General features: G+C 42.6%; 1 protein-coding gene across 2 annotated transcripts in view; it reads left to right on the top strand.

Moving 5' to 3' along the window:
* The window catches only part of ATP11B (ATPase phospholipid transporting 11B (putative)), a 126571-nt gene that overhangs the window by 65011 nt on the left and 40753 nt on the right, over positions 1-20807 (top strand). The window contains exons 1-2 of one of the 2 annotated variants that reach the window (XM_072344058.1): positions 6868-7102; positions 20394-20510. In XM_072344058.1, coding sequence (XP_072200159.1) covers positions 7076-7102; positions 20394-20510 — 144 coding nt within the window. In that variant the 5' untranslated portion in view covers positions 6868-7075. Of the gene's footprint in view, positions 1-6867; positions 7103-20393; positions 20511-20807 lie in introns of those variants that run through there. The other variant, XM_072344057.1, reaches the window with a different exon arrangement.

Genomic DNA, 20807 nt, shown 5'->3' with positions numbered 1-20807 from the left:
ATGACTTTCATGGTGGTTTTACAGCCTGGATTTGTATTCCTGAGGATCTCATCAATCCAACACCCGAGCTGAAAATACAATGAAATGAGAAAAAGTGAAAAAGGAACATAAGGAATCTTAACAACCGCGTGGATGATCTAACCTCAGCTGTTACATGCTGCGCTTTCTGGGTCACCAGCGCTATTGTTTTTTTGCCAATAAGCAGAAGGGCTAACTCAGCTGGCACCACATACTTTTACCTTGCAGAACATCATTGAAAAAGTTGGACAATGCACTTTGTCAGTATCAGTTTCAGGTACTTTCAGGTGGCATTTCTCCAAAGGGATGACACAGGTCAATAACAACTGCTTTAGCCATCTGTGTGCTCTGTAATAAATTTTTTGACTAGTCCGGAATCTCAAGAAAAACTTCAGGGTAAGTTGGGTGTATTAAAAGCTATTTCTTAAGTATAACTCAAATCCGAGTTAATAATTAGAATTAATGATTTTCAAATCAATTCTCATTGTGCAAATGGAAGAGTGGGTCTTGTGGGAATGTCTTCTGGGTCCAATAGCAATCCAGATATTCTTTAAGCATTTTGATTAGGGAATACTGTGCTACTGTGTTTGCAGATGCTACCAAGGTGGAAGATATTTTGAAGTCAGAACTCAAAACATCAGTAGGCATCTCAGTAGACAAGACAGTCCCGATGGTGCTAAAAGTGTGTGCAATGACAAAGGTAGGAATTAATTAAGAATAACAAAATGCATGGATATTAGATGTAAAGTGACTGTTTTGGCCTGCAGGAAAAAAGAAGTAGTCAAAAAATATCATAGCAGGGCATATATTGACCAGTAGTCCTCTGGGAAAGGAAAAAAAGTAAGCCACTAAATCTTGTTAAGGGTTATACAATGTATGCAAGATAAGTGAAATCACCTTTCTATTCTGTGCAGTACAGATAAGGCCTCAGTTAAAGTACTGGTTTTGTTTGGTACTTGGCCATTTGGAAAGGAGACAGCCAGCTAGTAAAAGTCCAGTTGAGAGCAGGTAGGAATGTGGGGCTGAAAGAGCATTTTGTTTTGTAGAATGCATTTATTTAACTCAAAACTGATTTTAGCAACATTGAAGTATCTGGTTGGTTCTTTTCACTCAGTACTTTATGATTGAGTATTGTTTGCAGTAGGTACTTCAGCTTAAGGGGTGATGCTTAACAAACTTGGGATTGGGCACCGGCATAGCAATAGAATCAGTAAAGTTCCTTTGCTGTGAGCAAACACAGTAACATAAGGAAGCTGACAGAAGGCCACAGATGATCCAAAACCAAACCTCTCATTCCATGACAACCATTATCAACTAAAAACTTATGCTCTCAGAAAAAGACAGGAGATTAGGAAAGGAAAATAAAAATATGCAGGGAAATTACCAAATATGGGAGACTTAAAGAATTACAGCTGCAGCAGACCTAGATGGGGAAAGTGAGATAGCCGAAAAAGGATTAGGATTAGGATTGCTTATGCACTTATATAACGTTTGTTCTAAATTTGATTACAGTACTCAGTAAAATGAGAACTCAGTATTTATCATGTGCAGCAAAAAACTCCACGTAAGAAGCATCATTTACATCTGCAAAAATAATTAGGAATAGTCTCTAAAATGTTCTACTTGTATTAATCAGCCAATGTTTTGCTCTACTTTGAAGACATTAAGCACTGTAAGAACTTCAGATGTGGCAGCCATATGTTTCTTTGTCTCATATGGATCCAGGAGCATCATCTGTCACATTCACAGCTATTTTGTTTGTTTGCAGAGACGGCAAATATCCCTGCATGGCGGGTTTATTACTGCGCTGCACTTTGAAGCTAGAATATCAGAAATGAATTTTGGAAAGCAAACTCAAACTTTGAGTATCTGGTTTCAAATTTACAAAGCTCAAGTTTAAGAAGGGCAAAATGCTGCCTGTGATTTTATTCAAGGGTCCATGGCTGAGCAAGGCTGGAGACTGACATCCTGTGATGTCATTGGGGAACGATGCACAGCCCCAGGGTGAGCTGAAACGGAGCCCCCAGGCCCATGGGCAGGATGGGGAGAAGCCCTGGGAGTTCTGCTGAGGTCCATGAAAGTCTGCTATCATTCTCAGGGTCCAGACAGGGTAAGGGATATGGTGGATGCACCTACACATCTTGGGAGATCTGCCTGGAGATACACGGTGTTTATATATACACCTTAGGACTTACTTCAAGCACAGTGTGCTTAAGGAACTGAAGACATTCATTTCAAGATGCAAATAGGTCCCACAGCAAATACCAGCAAGTGGTGTGATTCATTTACAGCTTCTGAGGTGCCAAAAGCTTTACTGTAAACATTGTAATGGAAGGAACAAGTATTTTTGCCAGTTATTTTGTCTGGCAAATGCTGCTGATAAATCCTTTTGCTTTATCTCTTTTAGAAAAATCTGTTTTTACCATTATAATACCAAACAGCCTCTAGTGTTGAGTAAGTGCAAGCTGGTGATTTTGTCTGATCTGTGAGACCTTCTCACATCCACCAATTCATCTGAAACTTGTGTTCACAGCCAACATTGGCAAAGATCTTTTATTTTGTCCTTTAAAACCCAAGGTGACTGTATCAGTTTTAGATGAGGCGCTGAAATTTTCCTTACTGCACCAAGCTGTCTGTGCCTTGTTTGCTGAGGCATTTGCTTAGCTCCAGACCCACTGGAGCCCTGTCATGGATGTGCCTGAGGGAGGGAGGAACGTTTTAAGGTTACACAAAGCAGGTAAGGAGTTAGAGTCATTATCCACCAGCTTCATCTCTCACACTCACCTACCGAGGTGTTAGGGATAACACCTACTAAGGGATAAACTCACCTACTTTGGGTGCTACCTCCTTGTTTGCCGAAATGTTGAGGAGTTGAGGGAGAAAGCTGAACTAAGGCACTCCCAAATTGTTTTGCTTTTATCCTGGATGAGGTGAGAGAAGAGCCTGAAGAGGAGCTTGTGTACTCAGGTTGGCTGGGACACAGCCAGCAGCATGGCAGGAACACCTTGAATAATATCTAGAGTAATTTGGGTGAATACAATATAGAAACGTCTGAGCTAGCTTTGTATGAGCCTAAATAGTAGAAAATTTGAATTCTGGAAACAAATAATCATAGCATAGATATACCCTTATTTATGACAAACATTCTTTGTATCTAAATCCCATCGAGATTTAGAAACCAGTTTTTTTTCCTCGCTTCTATGACTTGTATGCTTTGAACAGAAGGTGCCCTTAGAAAACCTCTGTCAAACACAGTAGTTTGAACAGTCCTCCAGGATATTGGAAACATAGATGTTCAACCTGTAATTGGGGGTGTTTGAAATCCCATCTCCCGCTACCCAGGGAATATCCTAATTAGTAGATGTTACACTATATTTACTGTGTACAGCTGTAAATATAATGTCTTTGTTCCTTTCCCATAAAGATCACAAACTGCTTTTCAAATTAACAAACCTGGGTGTGCCAGTGTTTGTGTTGCAGTAGTCAAGGCAGTGCCATAGGAGAGCAATGCCAAGAGACCTACATACTTGTAACTGAATTTATGTGGTTTTATTCTAGGAATTCAATCTTTTATTGCACACCCAGTAGTATTAATTTAGATTCTATAAAGCAGAAAAAACATCACTTCCTGGTAGAATATATTATGTGTGTTTATTAAGAAATACCAACATTGAGATGCATCTTTTTCTGCCTTTTCACAAGGGCTAATCATTAGATAATATCTGGATGTGTCCAATAATCTCTTGGTCGTAAAAATTACAACAGTAAATTGTTATGAGGGTGAATGTACAAATCAAATCGTTGGAAAATTGTATTTTTATCGTGTCCTTGTTAAAGATACAAATTCACATTTTACAAGATTATCATACAGAATAATAAGGTGATGTCACTGTCCAGCACAGTAAGTGACAAATCTTAACACATGTCCCTACAGAATCCTCTCATGTAAGATTCCAAGTCCCCCAGTTGTCACCAAGACAAGGCCATCAGAGATGTCCCAAATCTAGTTCTTTGTGTGCTGCATGAACAACCCACCAGAGTTCTATTCCTCAAAAATAGAAAGCTGAGGTTGTATGTTGGGATCCAGTTGGTAACTGAGCGTACAGGTAACAAAAGTAAATCAAATAACGCACTGCTGTTTAGATCCAGTAGCAGTCCTGGAAACATCCCCTTTTAGGATGTGTATCCTGTAATTCAATCTGATCTTATCTCTTGCAGGGAACAAAAAAGGAATAACAAATTACATACAAGGTTTTCCTTTAAAAAGCGCAGTTCATTTTCTAAGAGTCTTTCACGTTTTCCCTAAAGACTGGTTGCTCTGGGCTAGAATCCACATGTGTGTTTAGATGAAGGGCCTTGTGACTGAAAATAAGCCCCTGCTTATCTCTGTATAATTGGTGCTTCAGCCAGTAATTGAATGCCTGTGGAATAGAGATGCCTTGAAGAAACTCCGTGTCTCTCAGGCAGCTTTTTCACTACAGATTAGAAACAAAATGGGCATTTTTTTATGGTTAGTGTACATTGTTAATTAGCAGCATAGTTATCAAAATAAGCGACACGTAGATTAAATCACTTATTTAAAGAAATGACAAAATAATTAAAAACAAGTAATGACTGATAGGAATTCCACCAGGGAACTGTAAAGAGCTGATCCTTGTGCTCTGCTACACTGACATCCCTGCTCCTAATCTTTACTTTTTATTCACCCCCCAGCATCAGCCTTGTGCATCACTGCATCATCAGGGCCGTTCAGCATGCCAGCACCCCACCCACTGAAGAACAGCCCCAAAACACCTCTCAAAAAGGGTAAGGATACATGTGAGCCTTGTGCAAAAGCATGCCAGGGGAAAAGGATCCATGGCTGCATGTTCAGGAAATGATTCTGTGGTTACCAATATTTGATTTTAAAAACCTAAATGTAGTACCACCGATTACATAAGAATTACTCATGCACATATAATTAAGAGCTTGCAGGACCTAATATTTGTGTGCGGTTTTATATTTGCATGCACATTTGGTATCAGGCAACACTTGTGTCCTCATTCTGCTAAACAAACATATGAAATCATTGCTCTTATAGATACTTAACAGGAAAGCTTGGAGTCTGATCAAGAAAGCTTACAAAATGGACTGAACCTAATTTTCAAATCAGAAGGTTAAGTTTTTCTTCTGCAGTTGCTTTTTTCTGCCTGTAATCCAGCTGCGTTAATGCAAGTGAGATGTCAGGGCAATATGTTAAAGTGGGATCTCGGATGTGGGAAGCATTATTCTCAGGACAGTTTGAAAAGCACTGGAGCGTTATTGGTGACTCAATATCTAAGTTGGCTGTTCTGCTTCAGGTTTTTTCTCCTGCAAATGATTTCGTTCTGAAGGGTGACAGAAAAGATCATAAACATCAAGCATGAGCTTTGGAGTTTAAAAGGTGCAGTTTTACTAGCAAGAACTCCATGCAAGGATGCTATTCTAATAGAATTTTGCCATATATTGGAAAAGTAATGGGGTCAGGGCCTTCTGTTGCATGTAGAAAAATAGCTACGTTCCATCCATACAGTTTCATCCTCTAAAATACATATTTTTTGAAGGGAACGTATAAACCACAAAGTTCAAGTCATTTGTAAATTGCTCCTGGGCTTTGTCTAGTGCAATAATACCATGGCAGCAACGTGGGGCAGGCAGCGCCAAGTAGCTTTACGTAACAAATGCAAGCAGTGGAAATACAGCCTTGCAGAAAGTGCAACTCACCTTTGAATTTGGCAGCAAATATACCTACACTTCAGAGAAATGGCATGTGATTTTTGTTGTTTGGTCACTGTGATGCTGCTTACATCTTATCAGGAAGGAGGAGCAGAACAACGAGTGTGTCAGGCAGGCTTTGGCTCGAGGCCACTCTCCAGGCAGCGTGCCACAGCTATGAAATCACTCTGTTATTTTAGACTCACATGAGATGAATAGGGTAATGCAAGCTGTTTGAAACTCAGCTTTGATGTATTTAAATGTTTTGAAATAATGGCGAGCATTTAATATGGAGTTTTGCTAACATTAACTTTCAGAGCCGCCTGATGAAAACAGCCTTATTCCCTACTGTTTTAAAGGTATTTGCCTAATTAAACGCAGATGCTTAAACCATCCGCCTTCACCACAAGACTCCATTGTTCAGACGTGCTACCATCCATCTTAAAGGCTGAGTTATGTCCTAAATTTCTAACTGATTGCTAAGTACTTCATCAGCAGATACGGCTGTGATTTCTTGCTGTCTGCCACAAGTGCCAGGAAGCAAAAGCGGATGGCAGCAGTGGCACACTGCTCCTTGCACTGAGTGAGATGTCCCTCTGAGTCAGTGTCTGCTTTGTCTCCAACTTAGTGGCAACAATTTGGTCACAAATACCCGCGTATCCTCTGCTTACAGCGATCTCTATTAATTCCTAACACACCGGCCCACAGGCTGCAGGCCTGCCCTGGTATAGAGCGGTGTTCAAAGATGAGTTAAGTTCTTTACTATGAGAGTTAACAGCTGGAACAGCTGCCCAGAGAGGCTGTGGATGGTCCCTGGAGGTGTCCAAGGCCAGGCAGCCTGTTCTAATATGAAGTGTACCCTCCTGGCACAGGTGTGCATCTGCACACAGCATGCTCACTTTTTATGCTTAAATCAGCCGTCATTTGGCAGATATTACATAAAACACAACGACCCTTTTCAAATCCTTTATTTTACTGCTGCAGCACGTGCCGTTTTGCACAAGAAAACATAAAGAAAGACAAAAGCAAGCTCTGTGCTTTAATACACGAAACACAACCAGCCCTCCCTGCCTCAGCGCCGCCCCGCACACGTCACTTCCCGGGGGCGGCCGCAGCGCCGCGAGCCGCGGGTGTCGGGGCGGCGCTGTGATGGCGGCCGCGGGGCGCCGGGGGGGCTGCGCCGCTCCTGTCTCGGCATCGGGCCCCCGTGCCGTGGGGGGCAGCCGCGGAGGGCGGTCGGCCTGAGGCGACGGCAGTGACGGCGGAGGGCGCGGCGCTGCCCGGGGAGCCCCGCCGCGGGGGGCCGCGACCCGCGGCGCCGGGGATGTTGCGGTGGGTCCGGCAGCAGCTGGTAGGTGCCTCCTCGCGTGCAGCCAACGCCCGGCCCCGTGCGTGGCTCGGGCCGTGCCGTGAAGCGCGGGGACGGGCCGTGTTGGGGCGCGGTGGGGCTGGGAGCAGCGTGGGGAGAGTGGGGGGGTGCGGGGCTGACCGCTGGCACTGCTGGGTTGTTTGTTTGTTTATTTATTTAACACGCATCCAGGGTTTGGAGCAGTTTTGCTCTGGTATTTCGTGATTTATTCGTTTCTTTAAACCCCGTGAACGGCGGGGAAAGTGCATTTCCTTGCCTGTGGCCTCCATTGGCTCCCCAAACTTCAGGGAGGACGGCAGGCCTTTCTCCGTGGGCTGACACACCTGGGGTTTGCAGGCCTCGCCTCCTCCTTTACGTGGCGAAACCTTTGGAGGTTTTGCACCTGCTGTGCGTGTGCCACTGCCCTGCACCTGGGAGCTCAGCACTGCTGAGCAGCTGCTGCTGTATGGGCTGCAAGCAGTAGCAGGGAAATGCATCCCGTCCGCCTGCTTCACTTGAAATGTTGGTTTCTGCCTCTTTTTTTGCTTTATTTGCCTTTCGTTTTCCGAAGGAGTGAAATCAGTCTACTTAAAACTTTCTCCATTGCTTGCAGTTGCCTTACATCCCTGATGTTGCAAGGGCTTGTGCTAGAGATATACATTAGTTTGGCTTTTTTGTACGTATGGCTAAAAGTCTCGCGAGTGATTTATTGGATCTGTTATATCACTTTTTGTAAAAAGAATATTCTGTGTTTGTTTTTTCTTTGTTCTCCTGCTTCTCCCCTATGGACCAAAGCAAAGCCACAAGCTTTAATTAAGTACATTCAGTGAGAGGTTAAAAATCACTTTAAAAGTCCTTTAACAGCGCTGTGTTTTTTGTGGTGGTCTCTGTGGCAGCTTGACAGCGCTGACTTGGTTTGGTTTAACACCAAGATTTATTGACCTGGAAATTAATTACTCTTTTAGAGCTCCCATTGCACTCCTCTGTTCTGTAACAGGCGTGCGTGTATTTTTACAGAATAAAGCTTGCTTGGCATAGCAGCTATCATTTTATTTTTTCCCTATGAGGGTGGCTTGGGGTTGTTGAATGTGGCTTTTAAAGTTGGCTGCTGTAGAGCTGTGATTAGGAGACACTGCATCAGAGCTAGGACTCCATATATCAGCCATGCCTGCTTTTCTTTCTGTCTGTATGCTGGCCAGCTTTCCAGAAACACGTCTGGCCTTAAGAGAAACTAAAAAGTGTAGTGTAAGAAGATGAGCAATGCATTTGGCACTAAGAGGGTTTTCTTCTGTAGGAAAATGGTGGTGGGAAAGTAACTGCTTGAAACTTGCACTGGCTTTCACAGGAGAGCGTTAGGATTGTAGAAGAAAGGGATGATACTACAGGAAAGAAATGACTGGAAACGTACTGGTTTGGTGTTTTTCTTTGTATAAGCCTCACTGCTTGACGTTGATTGTTGTTTCACAGCTCGTTTAGTTGAAACATGGCCTAAGATAGGTATCACACTGCATGTTTCTTCAGAGGGACGCTCAGACAGCTCATCCCTGTGTATGATCATTCATTTAACATACGTCCCACACATTGACTTCTTCACACAGCTGTGATGTTTGGTTTGTATTAAGAAAGGATGTCAGAAAACTGAGAACGGGGGGAAAGATGTTGAAAAGATAATTGGTGCAAGTGGGAAGAGCAGGATGACAGAACCGGGGTTGTTTGTAGATGGCTCTGCCATCTGAGGAATACTCAGACTATTTGAATCAAAAAAAATGGCAAAGCCTGTCTGAGATATTTCTGATGAAGGGAGAAGAATGTGTGGGATTGGATTCCTTCAGACCATGCATTTCTACCTGCGTTCGATGTGGCAACAGGTTCTGAGAAAGCTACTGTCTGTGTGGGAGGATTGGAACCAAGCACAGATGTGGGAGTCATCAAAGTTGGTTGTAGTAATACAAAAGAAAAACGTTGGTGTGAGGAAATGTTGCACTGAGGAGAAAGAGGAGGGAATGGTACGTGGCTGAAGACAGTTGTTAAATACTCTGTATGAAACCAGTGAATGTTTTGCAACTTCTTGTTGAAGAGGTCTGTATTTCGCATGCTGATTAATCACAGAATCATGTTAATGAGATGGTCCTGAATACTCGGTGCTCAAAAACCTGTGTTCTCGTGTGAGTTGTGAAAGGGGACAGGGAAAAAGAAACAGGTGTTCTTAGAAGCAAGTCAGGAGGGGACCTCGTATGCAGGTCAGATGGTTTCAGCTGTGTTCTTGAAGTGGTAACTTTGCTGTGCTTTTGTCTGTGAACACATAGGAGTCGTTTCCAGTATGAAAAAAAACAAAATGGTTGACAGTAAAACTACAGGTCAGTCTTCATCGCCTATGAGGAGTTTGTTAGAAACTGTCAGGACTTTTTGGTAACTTGGCTGTTAGTTTGCTTTATTTCCTCAGTAGCAGCTAATAGCCCCCCATCACTCCCAGCCCAATGCTGTCCAATAGTGAATGTTCTGCTCAGTAAGTCAACAGCAGCGTGCAGCATTCTAGTCAACGTTATAATATGAGGTTGCAACAGGTTTTAGTTATTAAAAAACGTGAAGATAAATGGAGTATAATCACTTGTGTTAAAAAAATGACTAAAATGCCCTGATGCATGTGGAAGAGGAGTGCTGAGCAGAAGGATGCCCGAGTGAGGCTGTGTTACCTTGAGGTTGCAGGCGGACAGTGGGCATGTGGATTTGCTGCGGGTTGCATAACACCACAGGCACAGCCAACTCTGCTTGAAAAAAGCAGCCGGGTAAACAGAAGTTGATAGGAAGCACCGTTAATATTGAGGAATTGTACATTTGGTCTACATATCCAAATGTGATGCGTTAAACTATGCTGCTGTTCTGTATACAGCTCGTGGTAGCTCTTTGGGTGAGGTTGGTGCAGTACTAGCACAAAGCATAAGCCCAAAGTGGTGTTTGTAATGCCTGGTGATTTCCAGTACCACTTGGTTTGATGCATTTGTGACAGGATCTGGGCTGCGTTCATGTCCTGATGGTGTATATGCAGCATAAGAGCTATTGCGGTGATATCAACAAAGCGACGGCGATTTAGTTGTCTGGCAGGGGGGTCTCCAAAGCTGTGATAGAACAGCTGTGTGCAGGAACCCAGCTGCAGAGTTTTGCAATTAGACCTGCTGAGCCACAGATTTCCCTCCGAGCTGCTGTACTGTGGGGTCTGAGCCCACTGGTCTGTTATGCAGCAGTGTGGCAACAAGGGAGAGACACGAGCTACTTGCACAGCCCTCTTCTGTGAAGGGCAGCCCAAGAGAAGCAGAGCTGGGCTGTACTTGGCAGACTGTTTTCTTCCTTCAACAGGATGGCAGGGAATGCTTTAGTTAGTTTTGTGTTTGGTTGTGGTTTTTGTTTTCCTCCCAAGGACAGCATCAGTAGGAGATGTGGTCATCCTTCGTATGAGCTCAAATGAAAACTTTTCTCTTTGTGGAAATATCCTTGCACAGAATAGCACGACAGGCCTGTACGTCAGGATTTTTTTCCCTTTCCTTCCATGTATTGGGATCTGTTGAGATGTCCAGAGAAGAGCAGATGGCATTCTGTAATAGCTCACTGCATTCTGAATAAGAACTGCGCTCAGCCTCCTTGTTTACAGCGCTGTGTGTGCTTTTCTAACTTAATCATTTCAAATAATCAATTCAGTGCAGGTCCTTGTGTGGGGTGTGTGTTGCTGTCTATTTCTTTGGGGGGTCTGTTTTGGTTTAGGAGTTGCCAGGTTTTTGCATACTGAAAGTACTTAAACTATTATCCAATGTCTGAGAATCCCAGCTTCTGGAATCACTTTGATTTCTGGATTTCATTTTTTTTTTCCCTCCCTCTTTTCGTACCTTCTAATGACTGTGCACTTCTTTTGATAACAAATGAATGGCTGTTAGTCGTTGTATACTTGGAGAGGAAATGTGTATTTGCTCAACGAGAGTTCCCCCGGTTCAGACTGCCCAGCTGAAGCCTTCTGTGCTGTCACTGATGGATCGCAGTGAGAAGAGTGTTGGAACAGCCCAGGGACTGCTTCAGTTTGAGAATCAGAAGCATTAATGCTGGAAAAGGCCAAACTAGGGGGAGGACTGTGAGGTTATCATCCGCTTGGTCTTAACACAGGGGAACGTGTGGCCATGGGTTTTAGGCTGTGACCTGCTAGACTAGTCCTCCCATTGCGTTTGGATCTTTTAACCTTATTTTCTTTCAATATTCTGCAACTGCTGAGTGCTGATGCATTTGCAGCACAGTGTGTTCCGAAGCATGCGGAGCCTGGCCCTGCCTGCCGCCAGCTGGCTGTGCTGGGGAAGGCATCCAATGTGTCCTGTGTGGAAGTTTTACATCTTGTCTCATAAAAAAGAAACAAAACCCTACTTGATTAAAACCAATCTTAACAATGTTGTTACTATTATTATTTTTTAAAGATTGTTTTAAAAAGAATGGGGAAATTGGAGTCATCAAATGTGTTGTGTTGCTGTGAGACGGGAGCTTTAACCCCTGTCTGATCCTGTTGGATTTTTGGTTGCTTTTTTAGCAGCAGGTTTTTATTATGCTAGACTTCCATTTGTCACACAACAGTGTGACGTTTTCATGGACTCTGTTATCTCTTCACTGTGGAGGTTGTGCTCCATTAATAGCTGCCTTAATGTCTAGTCATGGTTCTGGGGGGTTACCTCTAACACTCCTCAGAAGATAAATCTGAGACAAGTCAATCTGTGCTGAATGAAGTCATTTTACCATCTGTGCTATTCGATCGATATTCGATTTTCCTAGTTTTGGATGGATTGGCAGCTGTTGTTTTTTCTTACTGTGGTATCCTCTGTTGTCATGACTGCATTTGCCACCGTCTCCAAGGATAAGCCATCCACAACATAGCTTCTAAAACAATCCTTTAACTTCGGGCACCGTGTCTCTTTTAAGGCAGCAGATTAAAGCTGCAGAAAGATAGATCTGACAAAACAGCTCTGTCCAAGCAGAGTGATCTCTCCAGCAGAACACAGGTGACATTTGCTGCTAGATTTTGGTTTTTTTTAGTGATACAAACCACTTTTCAACTGTGTACTGTTTGAAGAAACTCAAATGAAACCACTTAGTGATAGCACAGACAGTGGGGGAAAAGACAGACAGTAGGACCAGCAGCCACGCCATCATGTAGAAGACCTTGCTGTTCTTTGGCTTCCCACATCCTGTGCCTTAAGAAGACTTCTTTTCTTCTTGTTTGCTTGGAGAGTAAAAGTAACTGCGGGAGAGGGTAGATAATGATGCAGGCACAAGGAAGCTGTTTGTTTCCATCTCAAAATGTGCTACAAGGAAAAGTTTTAAATGTCATAGACCGGAAAGTGTAACTGCTATGTGTTGCATTTAGTTACTCCTTTATTCCCATGCGTCTCTCTGTGCTGGTTCTGTGTGTGGCTGTGCTGATTTCTGCAGGTTTTTAAATATCTGGAAAAAGAATTATGACAAAACAGGAAGGGAGCTTGTGATTTAGTGAGCTTTAGGGATGGAGATGTATGTAGACGTGTCTGAAAGCAGTACATTAAGCTAATGCTTTGGTCCTAAATCATGTTTGAAAAGGAATTAAAACCCAGAGTGGTATTTGATAAAAGGAGTAGCCTCAAATCTGTGATGTTTATGGAGCAGACTTCATCAAACCTGTTAGACAGAAGAGCCAGGCGGTTCTAACTGTGAACTGAGTTCTCTTCCCCTGGAATTTGCTAAGCAACAACTGTCAGAGCAATCGCCAATGCAGCTTTGACATGCATTCTGAAAAAGCCGTGAGGCTTATTATCCAGGGCCTGGGGGGGTTGGGAAGAACTTTCAAGTTTTTTTTTCATATTGATGGGAAATATGAATTGAACTTACAGTGCAGGAGCTGATAGACTCAAGTAACTATTGTCTGTTGGAAGTCATCAATATTGAACGCGAGGCTGGTCAGTATTCGTATGGGATAATGGCTGTATGGGTGGCACGGGGCAGGAACATGCTTGTATGAAACAGGTTCATTAATGGCTCTTCCAAACAGTGGGCAAGCAGCATTTCATTCTGCATTAGTAGCACATGTAGCTTCCAAGCAGGTGAAGAGGTGCGTGATTCTTTTGTATTTGCGCAGTGATGGAACTGACAAATGTAGTTTCTGTGTATGGTGAAATGGCTGGCTGCAAGTTTGACTCTGCTTTGTACTTTTAAGTGAAAAACAAAGTATATGATGTGACACAGATTTGAATGCCTTATTTCATAGCAAAGTTGTTTGTCTTTGTCTTTAGCATTAAATGACTTGAATGAATCCAGTGACCATGAATAGAGTATAATTAAGTATGTATTTATTTATGAGTTTTAGTGCTATGGTGATTATTCAAGGTACGTGAAGGAATTCTGTGTTGAATGTTTCATGTATTGTACTGGGTCTGTACTCTAGGACTGATTTGGTTGGCTTGGCTGCTGCTATTTCTGTGTGATGGAGCATTGCAGAACTGCAGCACTTAATGTGTTCAAATTGATTCATATATTTTCAGCAAAAATAAACTTAATGTACTTTGTAAGTTTCAGAACAAAGATTTTGGATCACAGATACTGTTAAGCTTCAACTTCTGGTAGACCTCTTTGGCCATCATAATTCAACTTTTATTTAAGGTTTATTAAAAAACAGGCTCTGAATGGCCTTGGGAAGTAGATAGGAGAGCACCGGCCATTTCCATGAGCTTGTGACCTCCTGCTTAAAATCTGAATGGTCACTAAATTCCTTCTGGAGTTAAATACACTGTCAGTGGAAAGTCTCATTTTCTGTCATCTCTGAAGCAGATTGCTTTGCCATGCGTGCCTTTGATTCTTGCCAGAAGTCTCCACTGCCATTTTCCTCGTGTAGTGATCTCCTCATTCACTTCTTATTACTAGCACATTTTTCCCTCTGCAGCAATAGTGTGTGGTCTGAGGTCACCGATAAAGGTGGATGTGTGCCATTCCACAAGTAACGTGTTTTTTGGGGAGGCTGTTAATGACAGAGGAGGAATATCTTATAGGTATTAGGAGCATAAAAATTCTAGTAATGTTGTGGAAAAAAAATGCAAACTTGGAATTCTGAGGAAGACAGACATTTGTTTTATCATATGATGTCTGCAATGGATTATGCTGCATAAATGCAGTGATTTGGATTGTAGAGGCGTAGGAGGAGGCCTGTTCCTTAGCTGATGTAAAGTTGGATTACATTAAAATTAAGCAGCATCCCTTAATCTCCGTTACAGTTTTTCACTGCTGCCAGAACTGAACATCTCATAGGTCTTTGAAAGAGCTCGGGTAGAAAGGCCAACTTGCACTCTCAGCTGGCTTTTCCCATTGGACCGTATTGGTGTTACATGATGGGTGCGTTTGGTGTCAGCCAGCTGAGCAGGGAGCTGGCACAGGTGGAGGAGGCTGCTTGTGCTCACTCCTTTCTCCTGCAGGTAAACAGGGAGAGGATGGTTGTTTTAAGCAGGGATTTTTCCAAATTCTTTTTGCGGGCATCTGATGGGCATTCTGACAAAACAAATGAAGCTAAGAATGGTTTGAGCTGCACGTGACCAGGCCTTTGTTCCAAGCACCGATATGACCACTCTAACCACAGTACTAGGTATTTATGTATTGACTTTGTGAAAGGATCATTTCTTGCTTTCGTGGTCTCTTGTTTCCTACAGTGTTTGCCCAAATAGTGTATTCTGACAATAGGAGTTTTGGAAAGTTACAAAATGGGTTGTTATCTGCTGTGCTAAACAACCGCAGCCCCGTGAGCAGGAAGAGGACGCTGCCTGAATGGCCCACAACTTGCAATGATCTTTTATGTCTTTACTGCAGTCATATTTAAAAGGGCAGGAACAAACTGCACTGCTCTATGTAAACCTCGGGGTACTTCAGCTGATTCACTACTTGTTTAAAATTGCTGTGAGAGGCTGTTTTTTCCTTCATGCTAACCTTTGATATGACAAATTCAGTTTGATTACTGCCCAGCTACGTGACTGAAAGAATTATTGCCTACCATTTTGAGTATGAATTTACGCAGGCTGTTGAAAATGTGCATGGAGTGTGTATAGATCATCTTATCTGACAACAGGGAAATTATTCCATGTATATTAAAAACAAAATCCGAAGCAAAAAAGTTAATTTCCTCAGAAGAGCTTTAATCAAACCATATCTTGGTTGCAGGTAATTGCAGGTTTTGGGGATATCTGCCAGGAAATGCCGTGGTGTTTTTGTAACTGTGGTTGGTCAGTTACCTTCCCAGGTAAATAAGTTCCTGGGACAGCCTTCAGTTATATTTATTGTATTGTAAACCAGGACGTGATGTGTGCAGGGTGTTGGGAAAGCTCCTGCTTTCCTGAGCTGTGCTCAGTGTGGTTTCTGAAATGAGGAGGAGCCTCTGCTTGGGCCTTCCTTCCTTCAGCCCCCTGTCATGTAATACTGGCTCTGTAGCAGGAGTTCTCCTCACAAATAGGATTTTCCTTTTTTTATTCTTTTTTTCCTACTGTAAAAAATGAGAGTGATCAAGAAACAAAGAGATTAATAGTGTACTACTTGTAGGCAGATATCTGACAAGCAGTTTTTGCTTAGTAACTTGTAACTATTGATGTGTGTGTTACAAAGCTTGAAACAGCAACTGATTTGTTGTGTGCTGGACTCGTGTGTCACTAATCCTAATCCTCGCTGAGAGATGTGCAGATTTCTGCTGTCTCACTTAACAGTGCTTCAGAGTGCTTGAGGAGAGTGAAGGCAGCAGTGCTGTTCTGGAGTAAGCTTTTGTACTAGTGATATTAGTGAAATACGTGTTTGCAGGGGATTGAAGCAGGTTTTCTTTCCTTTGTTTCTTTATGTTTACAGGTGATGGAATGGCCTCTCTTCCTTTGCACAGTTCTTTTTCATGGTGGTGCTTCTCATTTGCTTACTCTGCTTGTTTCCTCAGTTACCCAATTCCTTGTTCGTGCTCCCGCTGCTTGAGCAGCAGCAATGCGGAACTTGTCCCATGCTGCGTGTTTACCTTGTGCTGGCCAAGCAGTTGTGTTGGCCATGTAATTGTTTTAGGGATCTGATCCACTAAAAAGAAACCAACAACACACAACTGGGAGCATGGTATGGTGGCTTTTCAGCCAGGTTAGTTTCCCACTCCGCTTTACCATCAGGCTGTGCAGGCGGTTCCCCGCATGGCCGTGAGCTGGAGACGTGATCTGGGAAGCAGAGGAGAGGTGGCTGTTGGGGGCACTTTCTTTCATCAAAGAAATAGCACAGAATCACAGTCAGGAATTTCCCTTCCGTTCCCAGGGATGTTTTCTGTGCTGGTTAAGAGGAGCTGAATTTATTACGCAGAGGGATGTCTTTGTCTAACTCAGAACACCGAGGAAATCACTACTGAAGTGTTCAATAGAAATGCCTTTGAGTTTGGTTGGAGTCAGTACCAATTTATATTCCAAGAAAACCAAACGTGAATCACCTTATTTTTTTTCCCTTTCCCAGGCAATTACTCTGGCTTTCTGCTTTATAAATCAGCTTGACTCAGACATCGCGGTGTTGTTTATAAGTCGTGTTTGTTTCAGCTACTTTCAAAAACCAAATATGTCAGGTTTAGCTGGGTGCAGTTTTTTCTCTTGGCCTGTCGTGTAGTGAAGATGAAATAGGAGAGCTGTATTCCAGTGGTAGGCGAGGCCTGGTTTCTGCTTTAAAATAAGAGTGGCTGAGCTCCAGCCAATAAATCTATATTTAATTTGCAGCATGAAAGGACAAAAACAAGTCAATCTTATGGTTAGGATTGATGTTTATTTACAATGGGTTCATGTAATGCACCTGATTAAGAAGTCTTAAGCATCAAGTTTTGCAATAAGCTCTGCTTCATTTGTTATGAAGTCAATGGGCTGTGAACTTGGGTAGGAATCACCTCACTAGGCAAAGTAGAAAAAGAAACTTCTATTGGAAAGTATCAGAGACAGCTATGATTTTTTTTTTTTCCTCAAGACCCAAAACTTGATGAAACCCTTTGAGAGGGACACGTTACCCTAATTCTGCAGCTCAGTTCCATAATGACAACAGAAATAGAGAATGAAGCTGTTTCCAAGTGAAATTAGGAAGCGTTGTGCTTCCTGCAGCTCTGCTGGTTTGTGTGCAGCCACCGCCCATTCCCCCGGGCAGAGGTTTGGACTGCAGGCCACTGCTGTGGCAGGAGCAGCATCTGTGAAAATAGTCACAGTAATAGGAGAGTTACAGGAATTTCTCTTCCTGAACAATTAAGTCCTGCACAGAAGTTGAACTTCCTTGGAAGGGATGCATAATGAAAATTTCTCTGGAGGAGAATTCTCATTAGATAATTATCTAACGACAGAGTTGCTGGGCAATTTTGAACCATCTCTCATGGTTACAGAAATAAAGATGAGGAGATGTGTGTTCCTTTCCCAGCTCTGCTGCTCACTCCCTGCTGTGGCTGTGGTCGGCTTGCTGGGGCTGTCAGGAGTGCATCCTCTGCCAACCAGAGCTCTGCAGCTTCTGAGATTGGTGTCCTCAGCCTGCCCGCCTCCTGCACTGTCACCATGGATCTGCTGTGTGAGCAGCTTTGGCACTTTGCTGTGGTAGATCGGATCAAAACAGAGTTAGACCTGTACGAACTACAGTTTTAAGCTGTTTTGGTCACACAGCTGCAGCTGTAAACTCTGGCGAGATTCTAATTTGGAAAATCCATCCCTAGCTTGTAACCTGTTTGTTCTAGTTGAGCAGAGCTGTTCCCTGCTTGCTACAAGCGCTCCTTCAGCCAGGGCTCAGATAGTGACCTAAAAGGAAAATACTAGTTCTGCAGTAAAAACATTGGTTATTTTGGAGTGACTCTGCCATTTTCCATTTGTTTCAGTAACTCTGAGTATGCAGCACAGTGATTGCCATTTACCACCACTGGAAGACTGCCTGTTGCTTTCTTTGCTTTTTCACTTTTCCCTCTGCTTTACGTTCAGTGGTTTTGAAGTGGAAAATGTGACTTTCCAAAGTGAGAGAGTCTGGCATTTTGTGAGCGCCAGGCATGTTCTGAGAGAGATCTGTGTGCCTGCTCTAACTAATTAAGCACTGTGTTTTTCTTACTCGTAGAACAACTATATTGTGGCATCATCTGTATTGATTTACAAATAATATGTCACAAACTCTGTCTCCAAACTGATTCTGCTACAACATTTAGGTTTTTTTTATGTCAGCATTCAACAGATATCTTGCTTTCACACTGATATTCCTTTTCTCAGAGTTGTGAACAGCTCTTTCCTTGTGGTTTTTAGCATCCTGTATGTACATTTCTCCAGTCCTTTCTGAATCTACTCTGTCACTTCTCTCTTATCACTGCATGGCCTTCCACACCACACTGTGACTGCTGTGGCTTCTGCTGCTCACCAGAGGAGCTTTGTTCTCCTTCAGGTCTGTCTCAGAACTCTCCTGTTCTTACCCCCTTCCTCCTTTTGCACCTTTCTTTCTGAAGTGAAACGTTTCTCTATTAATGATGACTAATGCAGTAACTTGCAGGCTTGAAAGGATTTTTTAATTAAGTCTTTAAATGATGCTGTCCTAAATGTCAACATACCTCACATCTTGCATTAGAGAACTTCATGGGCGAGTGAAAATTCTTGCTTGTATCAATCATTTCTTTGTGTAGTTCGTTGTGCTCACTGTTCATCACTCCTATCGTTTATTGGTCTGGAAGTCTCTTCTGTTGGTGCTCTCTGAAATACCAGTTCTTAGTAGAGATCAACCAAGGTCTGAGCCTGGTTTCACAAGCAGAACAGTGCAACTGCAAAGGTAAATTCCTCACTGCCAGTGCTGGAACTGGTAATGCCCTTTCTGCCTGTTTTATCGGTTGTCCTTTCTCTTGGCGTCACAGAACAAGGAGACTGTGTACGACACAAATCTTGTTTGTCAGTTCAGAGATAAACGTCTGACTCTCTTCTGCTGTGACTTCCCACACAGTCACTGTGGGAACAGCTTAATGGTTCCAAGTTTAATTGCTGGTTTGTGCCACATTGTAGAGCTTTTTAGTTTGTGTTTCAGTCATTTTCTTGGTCTGTTATCTGAATTATGTGCCATTGTCTCTCTTGTCTTTTCTATCACCTGCTTCTCCAGGTCAGAATGTAGGAGGGGGCAAAGGCTCTGTGAGTCATGTAGCCCCAGGAAAGGCTCTAGTAAAGATAGGCAAGGGTGACCTAGATATAAGCCCTTGTGTTATGGAGACATCACCGCCTTCCCACATGACTTGGTTTGGTTTCTGATTATTATTCCTTGCCATCAGCATTTTTGTTTTTCCAGCACCAAAACTAAGTTTCCATCGCTGCAGCCGAAGCCTGTGTCTGTTCTTCCTTGCCCTTCAGATTACTTCTCAGTGGAAGCATTCTTTGTGCTGGAAGGTGTGTTAGCATTTCCTGAGTTTCCTCTGCTTTAGGCTGTCACCTCAGTTTGTTCACTTTGCTTATTGTTCAGCCTTGTTCTATAACTCATATTTTCTGTTATGCATTGTGTTACTTTATATGTCACATTTCAGTTTAATACCTGAATTCCTCTCTGCTTGCAGAGGCGGTTGATGAGAATCCTGAGCGTTAGACCTGAAGCGAGGCTTTGCTTCTAAGGGATCTCAGTCAGATTTGCTGTTTTGACTGAAAACTATTGCTAAGTGTTTCTGAGCAAAATTTGTGAGTTTGCTTTCACTGTTGCTATCATTAATGTGTGAACTGATGGTAAGAGTGAGTTTGAGATGAGCCTGCCTGTTCTTGAAGGTTGAATTTGTTGGTGGAAAGCTCTGTGGTCTAGTCAGATGTGTATGGTTTTGTTTTTAAGCTAATGGGAACTCTTACAAAAACCAGTTATCACAGCATAGTAGTATGAGCTGTTTGTTCTGACTTTGGCTTTTGATCTATTGGGGTTATCATGAACACAGCCATGATTTTTTTTTTCCATAGATAACGTATTTTCATCTCCATTTCTGCTTCTCTTTCAATTTTCATGAGACTTCTTTGAGCCTTATGATTTATTTTTCTTCCATTTTCCAGAATGGATACACAACTGCAGAAATTGAATTCATTATTTTTTTTTTTAAGTTCAACTTCTGTAAATTAACACAGCAGACTTTAATTTCCAGGTTGATTTTCTTTCTGATTCAAAAGCCGGCATTCTAAATCTGTTCCTTCACAGCTAAGTGTCATTTTTGAGCACAGAGTTAGCAGATTTATTTTTGTAAATGATGGGTAATAAAGTAATCTTTCCTGATCTTTTTGTGTTTTTTTGTTTTCTGTTCTAGGGTTTTGACCCTCCGCATCAAAGCGATACACGAACTATTTATATAGCAAATCGTTTTCCCCAGCATGGCCATTATATTCCTCAGAAGTTTGCAGACAACAGAATCATATCATCCAAGGTAAGGGAAAATACTTGGTACATCCTATCACTCTCTCCCCAGATCCTGTGTCTAGAACGATGAGGCATGTTGGTCAGACCTTCTAAAGTGGCTTTTGAATTAGTTTAGCTCATGTCTGGATGTGATTTAATAGGAAGGGTGACGGTTTTTTTGGTGAGGACTTGTAAAATTGCCATATCATAAGCAAGGAACTGCAGTTGCAGGTTCCCTCCTGATGTGGCCTTGGAAAGGAATCAACAGAACTGATGGTATGGGGGGGTATTTTGTCGTTGGAGCGCAGGAGAGAAAGGGTATAGC

This window comes from Excalfactoria chinensis, chromosome 9 (assembly GCF_039878825.1).
Source record: "Excalfactoria chinensis isolate bCotChi1 chromosome 9, bCotChi1.hap2, whole genome shotgun sequence".
In the NCBI taxonomy this organism is placed as follows: domain Eukaryota; kingdom Metazoa; phylum Chordata; class Aves; order Galliformes; family Phasianidae; genus Excalfactoria; species Excalfactoria chinensis.
The sequence above is the reverse complement of the archived record's forward strand: the minus strand, read 5'-3'. Positions and strand labels throughout refer to the sequence as shown.